This window comes from Lucilia cuprina, chromosome 6 (genome assembly GCF_022045245.1).
Source record: "Lucilia cuprina isolate Lc7/37 chromosome 6, ASM2204524v1, whole genome shotgun sequence".
Lineage (NCBI taxonomy): Eukaryota > Metazoa > Arthropoda > Insecta > Diptera > Calliphoridae > Lucilia > Lucilia cuprina.
This window is the reverse complement of record NC_060954.1, coordinates 41811127-41826501: the sequence shown is the minus strand read 5'-3', so window position 1 is coordinate 41826501 and position 15375 is coordinate 41811127. Positions and strand designations below refer to the sequence as shown.

The 15375-nt window shown below is 33.8% G+C and overlaps 1 protein-coding gene across 3 annotated transcripts in view; it reads right to left on the bottom strand.

Annotated features, from left to right (window-relative positions):
• Positions 1-4716: 4716 nt before the first annotated feature.
• LOC111680410 (apoptosis-stimulating of p53 protein 1) overlaps positions 4717-15375 on the bottom strand; it is a 179785-nt gene continuing 169126 nt past the window's right edge. For all 3 annotated transcript variants that reach the window (XM_046953656.1, XM_046953655.1, XM_023442048.2), the window contains 5 exons: positions 8637-8851; positions 6333-8563; positions 6056-6273; positions 4878-5080; positions 4717-4809 (listed from right to left, as the gene is read on the bottom strand). In XM_046953656.1, the coding sequence (XP_046809612.1) occupies positions 4765-4809; positions 4878-5080; positions 6056-6273; positions 6333-8563; positions 8637-8851 (2912 nt within the window). In that variant the 3' untranslated portion in view covers positions 4717-4764. The remainder of the gene's footprint in view (positions 4810-4877; positions 5081-6055; positions 6274-6332; positions 8564-8636; positions 8852-15375) is intronic.

Sequence of the window (15375 nt, the reverse complement as noted above, 5' to 3'; positions counted from 1 at the left end):
AGGTACTTGTAGTAAACAAATAAAGTAACTTGCATTTTCTTAAAACCATTGTCTTTTTTTCAGACAAACAAACAATTTAATCACCCCTATAAAAACTTAAATTTATTTTTGGTTTAATTTGAGTACCTATTACAAATTATCAAATTTTTAAAAAAATATTACAAATTACTCATTCATTACAAAACACTTAATTTCACAATCGAACAATTAAAATAAAATTTATATATAGTTTTGAAAAGTTTGAATGACATATTGAATGATATGATAACGGAGTGATTAGAATTTTAAATTTAAATTTAAATTCAATTATCCCATACCCACCATCAAAAAAAATGGGGAATATATTGTTTTTATCATTCTGTTTGTAACATTGCGAAATATTGGTTCACATTAGTGGTATTGAAAATATTGGCAATATTGGTCCACGTTTTCGCATAGCCCTTAAGCAAGTGACCCGTTGAAAAAACAGCTCATAACAGTTTTAGCAATGAAATTCGGTATAAATAAATCTAATATGAGCAGAGTTTCTTTAATAAATCTTATGAATATCGGTCTATAATTGACCCTACCCCCAAACATAAGGTCTCCATCAGACCTTATGTATGAAACAAAAATTTCTAACAAATTATATGAAGATCGGTATATAAGTGACCCTAAGGTCCCTTTCAGAAAATTACTTAATTTCAACAATCGGTATATAATATACCCAACCACCCATCCACATATGTTCAGTAGAGATTCCTGGGAATAGCATTTTGAAGAATTTTAGAAGTATTTCAGAAGTATTCCTACTTCTCAATCAAAATGGGTATTTATAAAATTTTAGATCCGTGCTCCATATCAGTGGAAATCAGCCTATAAGTCCTTATTGTTGGTTTATCAACAATAACTGTCTAAAGACTAAAATAAACATAGATAAAATACATATATAGATTTAATCCACGAACCTTGGAAGTTACAAAACAATGGATACATTTTGGTAAATTTCTAATTTTTCTACGCTGATAAAACTGGTTAAATGGTCACAAAGAAAAAGTAAGAAAATAGTAATAGGTTTTCAACTTTCACCACAAACTCCAAATGCAAGGCCTAATAGATTTCTATAATACTAATGTCTTGATCACGCAGATCTTATGTAATAAAGCTATCTTCGTAAATAGAATCAGAGAGAAAGTATTAAAAACGAAATTTAGGATTGAAGAGGTTCACAAGAGCACTCCGTTACAGACCATGGTTACATAAGTTCGCAAGTGCCCTTGTTGAAGCGTCTGTGGACAGCTCGGTACAGAAAAAATTTGACAACTGGGATGAATATCGTCTTATCTAGGTGTTGTGATGAGACGGTGATGATCAAATATATTCTCGGACTTTCCTTGGCATGATTTTAAATGGGATCAAACCAGAGAATTACATAATCTGGTACCACAGGATTCGGTAGCCCGCAGGGAAGAGTTTCGGAGTTGGAATGGTCCCGGTGGTTGTGGTTTAAACTCGATGAAAGATAATGTCGGTTAAAAGATTGATGCACGGTGTCTAGTCTATAATTCTGGATAAGTATGGCGCTGTTGACGAGACAACAGATATTCCACATAGGAGTGGAACTAAGCATTGGTATTAAGTGTATATTATACGGGATGAATGTAGGGATATGCGGCCCTTACCCACTCGTATACCTAGCGTAAGTGTATCGTATCAATTAGAAGTGCAATGATTGCAGATTAGATAGCTTGAGTACTTCAGCAAAGTGCTTACACATAGACCGGCTAAACCATGTAAAAAATTTGCCAACAGCATGTAAGAAGTACAAAGGGAAGGTGATAAGTAGTCAGTTTACCCTGTGGTTGTAGAAGTACCACCGTTATATAAGGCCAACATGGCAGGTGTTTATGTAAAGCAATTCGACTTCTCGGAATGAGTATCGTAGAACACTTTATAAATCTTGAAACTTTTCTGGGAACAGATGCATGATATCGTAAATGGCGTATCGAAGATACCAAATTCCTATTCAAAACTTATCTCTAATCGAAATTGATAAAATGTCCAGGAGACTGGATGAGACAATGAAACCCTACGCGGTATATCGAGTATCATAGATAAACCGATATTGAGGGGAAGGGGAGTGTAATATAGAAATAGTTATTACAATTTGCTAGTTAAGGAGTCAATTGGTTTCAATTTATTTGTCAAAGATTTTCACTGTATGCTTACAATTCGTCATAAATATAAGCAGTAGTAAAGTGACAATTGGTAAAAAATGCGTTGATTGAAGTTGCCTGCTATATTGGAGAATCTTTGGATGCATAAAGGTAATAAGCATTAACATCGGAGCGCCTTACTTTTATCTAATTCGTAGACCAGGTTTTTGTTGATTGATTGCTCTTTAACTGAATCAAATACATGCTTAGACACCCCAGCAGTTCGACGGGACAGTTCCGAACTGACCACTTAACCTACCACTTGTGGTGGCCTCTAGCCACCTGACTACCCAGGTGACTAACCATTTTAACATGGGCTTATCCTACGAGGAAGTCAATCGTAACTCTACACCCTACAAAGAGACAGTCAAAAGACTGTCTTTTTTTACCCTTTTTACCCATCCAAGAGATGGGTAAAAAAACTATTTTCGGAAGTTCAATAAAATGAAAACAACTTTTAAGAGTCTAATCTCTAGATTACTTGGAGACAGTAATGAGACGATTGCCTCCGCTCTCGCTTACAAAGGGGACGCTAAAGTGACTACTGTCTTCATTCTCGATTACAAAGAGTTTATTTGTAACGAAACGAATTAGAGTCAGTCAGGTGGTAAGATATTAATGGAACTAAAATTTAAAAATTTCAATTATCTACTCTCTAGAATACTAAGGGACAATTATGTGACGATTGACCCGAAAGATATATATTTGAATTAACCAGATGGTGGCATATTAGTAGAATGTAATAATTATTTCTCCAAAAGAAATAACTACTTTCGAAAAAAACAGCTTTTAAGAGTATAATCTCTAGGTTACTTGAGTACAGTAAAGAGACGACTGTCTCCGCTGCCACTTAAAAAAAGGACACTAAAGTGGCGATTGTGTTCATTCTCGATTACAAAGGGTACATTCGTGACGAATGAAACAAAACATATGAATTGCAATCATCCAGGTTGTTAACTATTAGTGGAACTAATTGACTCTTTGTCGAACTGCTGGGACATATGCATATGCTACGACATGTAGGGAAAAGAGTATTTCACAGTAAACCATATGGTTCCACTTTTACCCCTTTACTCTGCTTAACCATGATTAATAGCCTCCTAAGAAGCTTAACTGAGAAAAAACTTACAACTATCAGCTATGCAGACGATGTCGTAATACTTTTAAGGCAAAAAAGGATCCAAATTACTAATGTAGAAGTACTAAAAAAGTTCTGAATACGGCCTTGATGTGAGTTCAACCGGGTTGCCTCATTGTTAACCCAGCAAAGATGTAAATTGGTCTTTTCGTAATAAAGCCAATAATTTTGTATTGAATCCTGTTTCTTGGACAAGAAGATGGCGGAAGGAGTAAAGTACTTAAAATGGAGGCACCATCTAAAGGATAGGTTCAACAGTGTATATTAGTGCTAGGAAATGTAGAAGAATCATAGTGATGAAGTGGAGCCTTAGACCTACTCTTAGACGTTGTTTTTTTTAAATTTTTACATAAGTGGTGCCATAAGCTCTACCGTACTTACAACCTAACGGATCATAACTTTATTTATACGATTCACAATCAGTGTTGTACGGTTGTATCGTAGTATGTCGTATTTCTTGTTTTGCTTTCAAAATTTTTTATTTACTACATTTTAATGACATACAACGATATAAAGGTACGACAATGTTTGTGAATTGGACAATTGAAATAAAATACTTTGGTTTTTTTTGCTTTTGAATATAATTTTTTTATTATTGTTAGTTTTTTTAGTTTTACAAAAAAATCACAATAATTAGGCAAAAATATAGTAGTTGTTGTATGTAAGTAGTTATAGTTGTAATAAGTATAATCGTATTATTTAAGTATTAAGTATTAATTTTTGTTATATTTTAGTTATAAGAATATTTTAAATATTTCTTTTTCATTCACTAAATGAAATGTTTGTGTAAATTGTGTGATTATAAAGGAGGGGCATTAGAGGCAGGGGGTGTGTATGATTTGTTGTTATTTAACTTACAAACTATTTATTAAAGTTTAAGTACTTGTGTTTTGTTTTTCTATAATTTCATAATATATAATTTATAATTTTGCAATTATTGTTTAACTAAATTAGAAACAATATGAAAATGTGTGTTTAATTTAATTATTTTATATATTTTTTTTTGTCTTACAGCTAATGTCATTTTAGAAATTTATTGTGTTGTGGTTTTTTATTTATTAATGTTTTTTTTTTTAATTTTTATCTGGTAAAAATTGGTGTCTTCTATTTGTATAGTTTTTCGTAACTACTATTTTGTTTTTGTATTTTAGCTTAATAAACTAATCAATGTAAATATTTTATATTTTTTTATAAACATATTCATAATAAGTAATTTATGTTGCACATTTCATAGAAATTTTGTTTTTTTCTTAAAAAAATTATTAAAAATTATATATTAGAATTGTAAAACTAAAATAAATTTAACAAAATCATAAGTAATAGTTAAATTAAATTGTATTATTTAATAAAACATTACAAAAATTTTGATATATAGTGTTTTTGTATTAAACGTCCCGCTTTCTTTTTTAAAACACAAAATCTTATTAACTGCTAATCAGTGTAGTTGGTCGTCTGAGGAGGTACTCTAGGATAGAGCTGTAATTAAAAAAAAATATATATAGAAATTAATATAAATTTCTTTTCGTTTAAGAAATTATACTTACTCCCAACAGATTGCGTGGCACATAGCCCTCTTCGTTTTGTTCATTTTTAGCCCACCACCATTCACTTTCCGCATCATCACCTTTGCGTAAAATGACTAAATGATCATTAACATTGAATGTTAATTCATCACTGTTTTGGGCCTCATACGAGAAGACAGCATATACTTCACCATTATGAAGTATGCCAAGTTTTTCTTGAATGCCTTTAATTAGAAGGAGATAAAATATTAAGTTAGTTGAGGCAAATAGTGTGATGTTCAGAAATTTTAGATGTCGATTCAGTCAGAATGTTTCTCGTTTGCATATTATTATCTTGCTAAATACTCTAAAGCCGTGATCGGCAAAGAGTTTTGTTAAGGGCTCTCTTGCACTCTTAATCCAGTATGGGAACATAATTTCTAAACTCTCCCGATGTAGGCTCTATCACCTCGATAGATAGACAGATAGATAGATAGATAGATAGATAGATAGATAGATAGATAGATAGATAGATAGATAGATAGATAGATAGATAGATAGATAGATAGATAGATAGATAGATAGATAGATATATAGTTAGGTAGATAGATAGATAGATAGATAGATAGATAGATAGATAGATAGATAGATAGATAGATAGATAGATAGATAGATAGATATATAGATAGATAGATAGATAGATAGATAGATAGATAGATAGATAGATAGATAGATAGACAGAGAGATAGATATATAGAGAAATAGATAGATAGATAGACAGACAGACAGACAGACAGACAGACAGACAGACAGACAGACAGAGAGATAGATAGATAGATAGATAGATAGATAGATAGATAGATAGATAGATAGATAGATAGATAGATAGATTTGAACCAAAAAGGTTCAAATCGACTAAGAACATCCTGCAACTGCCCCTTGAAGTGACAGGCGGGATCTAATGCAAAAACTGTATAATTAAAGCCAAAGTAAAGTCTGTAATCAAACCAGCGAAAGAATGGCTCTTTAGGCCATAATCAAAATTAATAAGCATGGATATCATGTGCTCTAAACGAATTGAATTTTCCGCATAAACAATTTCAGGTTTCGCGTTAATCATTCAAAATCCTATATAAATACGTGCAATTTGTATTTTTATGTTCAATCAAATCGAGAAATTACAATCCTTTGTTACTGATCCACAAACTATAGTTACTTACTGTACAAATACTCTGAACAACCATCGAAACCCTCCTCATCTTCTTCACATTTCTCCGCTGGAGTTTCGTGATCCGATAAAGTGGCAGCAAATAGACAGGCACCATTTTCCACCAAAAATTTAACCATAGCCAAATTATTACAACTGGCAGCACAATGTAGAGGAGTCCAGCCGTCTGAGTCTTGGGCATTGACATCACAACCAAATTCAACTAGGAATCTATAGGAATACATATAAATCATTATTAAAGGAATTTAACTGTAATCACAAAAACTTACTTGACTATATCAAAATGACCCGCACAAATGGCATTGTGTAGAGCGGTAATGCCCTCATCATTGGCCGCACTGGGGTTGGCCACCTGCATGGCAGTTTTCTTGACCAATTCCAATTCACCCTCTAAACTGGCATCGAGTAGTAAGGCCAAAGGATCAAAACTAACTCTTCTGGTTAGTTTGGGTTTACCATTGTTGGCATTGGAGCTGGCATTACCAGCCGATAGCGAACGCATTCTTCTCTTAAGACTATCGGGTGAGGATTTCTCTTGTGGTGAATTTGTATTTTCACTACGATCGGGTTCATCAACACTACTCTGAGATTGAGGTGATAAAGTATTGGGAGAATGTGAACCGAGCACTTGCTGTTGCTGCTGCTGTTGCGATTGAAGATTAGGAGAATATTGTGGCGTTGAGTTGGCCTCACTATTGGTCTCTGAGGAAAGCTCATTATTATTATTAGATCTACGTTCATTAAACAAATAATTATTAGCGGAGTTGTGATCCAGTTTACGCGAATTTTGTTGTTGACTTGAGGGTTTTATTATGTTAGAGGAAGATTTTAGTCGGGGCTGTTCGGATAGCGGTTGTTTGCGTATGGTTAAGGGTTTCGCTTTAATGGGTAAATTATCATTAATATTCTGTAAGGGTAATGAGGAAGAGGCGTTCGACGAAGCAGCTTGCTGTTCTAATGAGGTCTTTTTCGTAGAGGGATTTGTTGCATTTGTCGTAGAGGTTTCTTGGTTGGCTTCATTTGGTGACATTTTATTGGGTTTCGGTGGCAAGGCTGGTCTATCACTATTGTTGTTATTACTAGTGGCATTGCCGCTTAAAGCCGCTGCATTAGCACTTACTACACTTGGCGCCACTCTATTTACCTTGGGACTATAGGTGATCATTTTCGGTATGGCACTGGTAACCGATGTGGGCGCCACACTACTAATGGGTTTGCGTGGAGGTACAACTAAGCTGCCAGCAGCTGAGTTTTTCGATTTTTCATTCGAATTTACATTAGAGGTGTTGTTGTTGCTCGTTGAGGAAGTGGGTGAAATGGCATTTGCAGCCATAGCGGTAGCTACCGACTTATTGGCCGTTCCCAAAGGCATACTATGCACTGTCAGCTGATGTGAATTCTTCTCCAATAGCGTTTCATTACTAACCGCTATTTCTGTTTTCTTTTCCAAATCCGATTTTTCCCTTTGTGGTATATGAGATGGTCCTGTTGTTGTGTGATGGCTAGAGGCAGCATTATTTAGTTTACTTATCAGTGCCGAGGCAGAGCTATTGGTTCCTATACTTTTGGGTATTTTACTGGTGGTAGTTTGTTGTGTTGTATTAGCGCTGGTATTGGTTTGAGTTTCTAAATTTGCAGCTACTTCTTTGACCAGATCTCGTTTTTTCGGTCCCACCTCTGCATAAATATGATGCGAAGTATCTACCTTAACTGGTTCCGCATTCGTTTGATTGTTGTGTTGCTCACTTAATGTGTTCTTATTGGTGATGGCAGCCGTTAACATTTTCTTGGCCAACTTTGATTCATCACTTTCGGCTGTAAAGAAATTGGGACTGGTGTTAGAGCCCGCTAAATGATTCGCCACATTCGAGCCATGACTCAAATTCAACTTTACATGAGCATGATCTTGTATTAGCTGATTTTGTTGATTGGTGTTGGCTGTGGCGGCAGCATGCTTTAATATATTGCCCAAATAGGAAGAGGTGGGTGTTATGGTGGACTTTTGAGGTGTGTGTATGTAGGGTTCAACGGCGGCCACATTGCCTCGTGGTATGTTGCGATTTTCACCACGATTTATAATATTGGCGAATTTATTGTTGTACGCCTGACCATTGGCTGCAGCTTGATTGGCTTGTTTTTGCAGCAGTTGCTGCTTAAGGGCCGCTACACCGGTCTTGGGTGCCACATTTGCTGTATAGTTTACATCATTGCTTTTGTTGTTAGTATTGCTGCTGCTGTTGTATGTACTGTGATTTTGGCTAGAAGGTGGCTGAGTATTATGTTGCTGCTGTTGCTGTTGTTGTTGTACCTGTTGCATTAAATGCGGTGGACTGATATTTTGTTGATTGTTTTGTACATTGGCGGCTTTTTTACGTTGTAAACGTGTTTGCAACTCATAAATTCTTTGATCGACAGATCGCAATTCCGCTTGTCTTTGTTGTAAGGCTTCTCGTTGTAAGTGTAGTCGTGCATCTTGTTGCAATGACAATTGATTACGATACTAAATTATAGAGGAGAATAGTGTGTTTGTTATTTAAAGTTTTTCTTATGTTAACGTTAATGTTTTATCTTACCATCAATTCTCTTCTTAACTTTTCCAATTCCCTGGATGCTTGAGGCGGTAAGGGCTGACCGGTGGTACTGCCACCATTTATTAAATTTATGGGACATCTTCGATCTCGTCTTAAGTCTTCTAATTGTCTAGTTAGAGCTTCTACTTTAGCTACCGCCAAACTTAATTCTTTTTCCTTTTCACTGAATAATGCTCGTATCGAGTCTAAATCATTACCTGGAATAAGAATAGATTAATATATATTATTAGAAAATTTGCAAATTTCAGAACATACGAAAGATCATACTTTAGCTTAGATTTTAGGTTTATAATATCAATTAAAATATACTTGTCATGTCTATAGACGACTCTACTGTTTTGTATCTTGATCAGTCTAAAGTCTTGACAATTGATCAGTCAATAGTCTAAACTATAGATCAGTCTATAGTTTTAACAATAGAACTGTCTATAATCTTGGCTATAGATTAGCTTGTAGACTTGATTATAGATCGATCTACAGACTTGACTATATATAAGTCTTGACTTGACTTAAGATAAGTCTATAGACTTGACTATAGTCTTGACTATAGATCAGTTTATAGTTCTGATTATAGATCAGTCTGTAGTCTTGACTGTATATCAGTCTATAGTCTTGACTATAGATCAGTCTATAGTCTTGACTATAGATCAGTCTATAGTCTTAACTATAGATCAGTCTATAGTATTGACTATAAATCAGTCTATAGTCTTGACTGTATATCAGTCTATAGTCTTGACTATAGATCAGTCTATAGTCTTGACTATAGATCTTGACTATAGATGAGTCTATAGCCTTGACAATAGATCAGTCTATAGTCTTGACAAAAGATCTGTCTATAGTTTTTACTATAGATTAGTCTATAGTCTTGACTATGTATCAGTCTATAGTCTACACTATAGATCAGTCTACAGTCTTGACTATAGATCAGTCTACAGTCTTGACTATAGATCAGTCTATAGTCTTGACTATAGATCAGTCTATAGTCTTGACTATAGATCAGTCTATAGTCTTGACTATAGATCAGTCTATAGTCTTGACTATAGATCAGTCTATAGTCTTGACAATAGATCAGTCTATAGTCTTGACTATAGATCAGTCTATAGTCTTGACTATATATCAGTCTATAGTCTTGACTATAGATCAGTCTATAATCTTGACAATAGATCAGTCTATAGTCTTGACAATAGATCAGTCTATAGTGTTGACTATAAATCAGTATATAGTCTTGACTATATATCAGTCTATAGTATTGACTATAGATCAGTCTATAGTATTGACTATAAATCAGTCTATAGTATTGACAATAGGTCAGTGTATAGTCTTGATTACAGATCAGTCTTTAGTTTCGACTATAGAATAGTATATATTCTTGACTATTAGGCAGTCCATAGTCTTGACTATAGACTGATCATTCTTTAGTTTTAAGTCTTAATTATATAGTAGACCTATTAAATTCTATTTAATTAATGAAATCTCCTAACAATTTCTTATCCCAAACTAATAAACAAATTCTAAAATTCTAATTATTTTAAACTTTATTGATTTTCGTTGCGGCATGATTAGCATTATTTTTGTTTCATCACATTAATTAACTTCTGAACCTGACATTTGTGGAAATCTTTTATATGAACTGCTAAATATCACCTGCTGACATCCATTACTTCAATAATTGTTCAGCATCATCATCATCATGTTAAGCTAACATTAATATTGTGCTCTTGCTAGTATTATAAGGCGGATTTAATTGGATTTAATTTCGAAAGAATAATGCATTCAATTTTATGGGTTTAAATTTCCAGCCAAAACCATTGTAAACATAAATACATCCCTAAGTACACATCCAACCATTTTGCGGTTACATACATACATAGTAAACATGTATGTATGTATGTGACTATATACAACATGCAACATACAACATACAAACATGTATGATCTCCCATTGTATTATTGTCATTCATGGAAAACCATTAACAATCGATTTTTAAGCCAAAGTTCAGGCATATTTCATGTTTCAGTTCATTTCGCTTAAAGATACATGGCTTTCATACACGACACAAGGACCTCCCTAAAAAAAAAACAATACTAATTATGTTAGATTATTCGTTGTTAGGCATTTGTTTGCTGGTGGGGTTAATGTTATATGTTAGAGTGTCAATTTCATTTACCCACCGATGTGAATGAAATTCTAGCAAAAGTTGAATTTATTTTTATAACTTTAATGCGATTTGTTTTATTTCATTAATGATAATACGATTTTATTGGAATGAGATAAATACATATATGTACTTAACTGCTGACTTTATTAGTTATACCTATGTGAGAAGATTAATCACTCCTAATGACTTCTGGTAACTTACTTCATATGTCAGAGGGTAATATATATTGTTATCTTCAACTGAGAAGTTGCCTAAGAAGAAATCATCAGTTTCAGAGTGATATTTATATTAAGATAACTTGATGTTATCACTTCTCATCTAATCATTATAAACTCTCTGGATCAGAAAAGAAATTTGTACTCCACTAACAACTGTCAGATAACAAATGGCAAAGTCAATTATTTATTGACATATAGCACCAGCTGATAATATATAAAAGCTCCATAAAAGAGTTATGTGGTCAAACTTTAAGAATGACTAATAAATTTTAAGTTAAGGACTATTAATGAGTCTATATACTTGCAGAAATGAGAGACAATAAGAGAAATACTATAGCATAAGCTGAGTTATAACGTCAGCGATATTGGGTCGATGGTTTGAATGATTAGACACATTTTATCAGGATATAGTAAAATATAGTAGTAGGATATAGTAATCATAACATCTTTAAGTTCTTAAAGATTACTGGCGGCTTTGGCATAAGAGAACGACGGCAGTAACTAAGTTTATATTTGGGTCTCGATTTTGAATTTAACAACGGTTTGAGTAAGTCGCCCTAAGTAGTCAAAACCGTTTCCGACATCCAAAAAGTAATTAAAGTTATGTCAGCTAATAAAATAAGATCTAAGACCAGATGGGATGACAAGACAGTCAGAACTGAAGCTTCTTTCAGTGAAAGGCTTTGCATCGTATGGGTACAAGAAAACTCCCAAATATTCGACAATGAAAAAGCAAATTTACTTACGATAAACGCCAATCCGTTAGACGTATGGACGAGAGGCCCCATACGGTCATTTGCAGAGTAACTGATAAGAGAACTCACTTAAATACTATGGCCTAACCTTAACGAAAGGATGAGTTGCCTCCGAAGAAGCAATAAGTACATGTAAGGACCGATATTATCCTAATTAGAACATTATTTGGAAAATAATAAAAAATAATAAAACTGGAAAATCTTAAAGATATCGAAATAGTTCTTATTGACTATGCAACTGTTCCAATGTTCATGCAACTTTGTTCAAAACCGATCCGTTGCGGCAGATCTTTTGAAAATTTGGTTAACAACTTGACCAGTAATAAACCAATAGTCAATTCAGAAAATTGTTGTTGTGCAGGAGAAGATGGAAATGTCGAGGTTTAGACGACCAGGACTATAGCAGACGTTAACATGTCAAAAGCTTCATAAGAACTAGAGAACAGTTATTGAATCTATATCTAGAGTTGTTCAATTCGTCTAGCAATCAACCAATTCATGAAGTCTCCACGAAGCTCCCAATTAGCCATAATAATGTCCCTATGAAGAATAATTCAAGAACACCGATTCAAAGACTAAATAAGAACTTGGACTATCACAGTCTGAAACTTATAAGTCCTAAAATATGAAACGTATATATAAACCTTTTCATTCACGCCAATAATGTCCCACTAACACAGTTTTTCAGAGTAATTGAGCACTACATAGGAGCGGACTTAACTTTGGAACATTATTAGTCACGAAGCATTCTTGATATCCTTGGTTCCAACTGGTAAAATTTGAATAACAACTGTCCGCTATCTGGAATTTACGTTGCCTTGGATTTTCGCACCCATTTTTGAAAGTTAGAGAGAAACGAGGCGGAATTTCAACCGAAAAAAGATCAAAATCTTGCTGTAAAAGTCTACTGTCTGAATTAAGTATGTATAAGTAGATCAAGAAGTAACGATAATTCCAATAAAGTTCAAGGCCCCAATTCTTCGCTGCATTGATCCAATTATCTTGAAAATTACGACCTGTAACTTGCGCATAAGTTTTACGTGGACAACCAGCCAGACGGACGGACATAGCTTAATCGACTCAGGAAACGATTCTAAGCCGATTGATATTCTTTAAGGTGGGTATAGGACGAATATTTTTGTATCACAAACATCAGCACATACCCAATATGCCCTCCCCACTAAAGTGGTGTAGGGTATAAAAACGTAAAAACAATGTGTTTTCAAAATTCTTACTATCTTAAAGATTTCAGTGAAAACTTGCCAGAACGGCAGAGTAATAACCCCATAAATCCTCTTATGAATTACCATAAAATCCCATTGGAATTGTCAGTCAAACCACCATAACTTTGTCTCACAACAGCACACAAATAATTTAATTATTCTTTATTAAATAAACTTAAACAACAAATACTTTAATTGTCCTTGAAAATTAACATTTATTTCAATGTTTTTCTGTGTAACCAAATTAATGGTGTTTTTAATTTAATTCCTTTACAACACTGTCTAATGAACCATAAAATTATCTCTAAAGGGAACAAAAAAAGTCCATCATGTTACCTGGGTATTACTTGGCGTTAACATGAGCAACAACAATAACAACAACATCAGCAGCAAAAGCAACGATAACAAATGAAAGAAATTTACATTTTAGTCCATTGTCCTTTAGACTCTAACATGTAAATATAATATGGCCATACGACTTAACTCGGCCTATATCACAGTTAAACAAATATTAAAGAATATACAAACATTTACACTTGTAACTAAAGGATACACAAATACATATAGATATTAGCTGTGCATGTTAGGTTGAGTGTACTTGTATGTACTTAGAATGTGCATGTGCTTCAGTATAAGTATTTATGTCCTTCTGTCCGCCCATTTGTATATCTGTCTTGGTAGCTGTGTGTGTTTTAGTTAAGGTGAGTTTAGTTTTGGCTTAGTTTACTAGTCCTTTAAAAGGAATGTGTAAATTTTATATGTAAATATGTTCATTCCTATGAAATTTACTATTTACGTAGAAAATTTAGCGTCGTTCATGGAATGTAAAATTAAGGTAGTTTTTGAAAAAAATTTATGACTATTCCTAAGTAAGAAGGAATTCCATTACCGCTAAAGGATATTTAGTGACTTTAATGAATAAGGATTATTAAATTTAACTAATTTCATATTGCTGAACTATGTTTTCAACAGACTAGACAAATTTATATACAATCTGAACCACTGTATTGAAGTATACAAACTTCACGTACACATGAACCTGATGTTCCGTTTGTGCACTATTTTTCCAATTGTTCGAAACCTACAACTGGACTAAAGACTCAACATATGCAAGATCCATCTGACTTAGTAGCCTAAAACAAATTATCACATATCGTAACAAAGAACTACTGATCGTAAGAGAACATCATTACTACATACAAAAGAAAAGTTGGATATCGGTTTCGATTTACACAGTAGCTGTCTCCGGGGCATGTTACCTTGGTGAAAGTTCCTTATCATCATATTCTTTCCGGAGAAAATATGTGCTATTAGTTTTTCTAGTATGCCGGAACTATAAACTTTTAATGATCGAATGATTTGACAATGATTCGAACAGAACAGAAACCGGTAGTCTGCATGGAAGAGTTTCGGATTTTGCCTTCTCCTGATTATTGGAAAGGTTTCCTTCAGGTTGCACGTAATGGGTGGGGTTTTAGCAAAAATTCGCGAAAGAAAATGTTGGTTAAAAACTGATACACGGTAAATTCAGTTAATCGGAATAAACTCGGTGATGTTGCCGAGACAACAGATGTCCCACACAGGAGTGGCTGTATAGAAATGAGTTGGTGTTAAGTGTATGTGATACCAAGTGATGTTGAGAGTTTACTCTGTTTATAGAAGTTTTATCGCAGAGTGTGTGCGTCAGAAAAAGCCTTTGGCTTATTTAATCGATCGGCAATACGTATTCGGTCTACCGAAGTAACGACTAGACTATAGACTAGACTATAGACTAGACTATAGACTAGACTATAGACTAGACTATAGACTAGACTATAGACTAGACTATAGACTAGACTATAGACTAGACTATAGACTAGACTATAGACTAGACTATAGACTAGACAATAGAATAGACTATAGACTAGACTAAAGATTAGACTATAGACTAGACTATAGACTAGACTATAGATTAGACTATACACTAGACTATAGACTAGAGTATGTAGATTTAGAGCGTACGTTCAATTTGGATGACCTTACGTATCACTTATTGAACTCTACAATATACATTTTGCATAAACGGATTTTACTTCTGGAGATTTCTGAAGTTGCGTAATCAACTAATATTCTAAAATTCAATGTAATTCCAAATATCACTCAAATTCCAACGGATCTTGAGCACCTTGTAAAGCCAATATATGGAACAAGCATTAGATTAACAAATTAAACATTTCTATAACTTAACATTAAATAGGAAGAATCAAGATAAATGAATCCATTTGACCTACTTATACCCATGTAGCGACATATCTAGTGCATAATTGCTGCCTATAAATATGCAGGGGATTATAAAAGTTCTTTTCCACATATTTATAAGTGGAAAT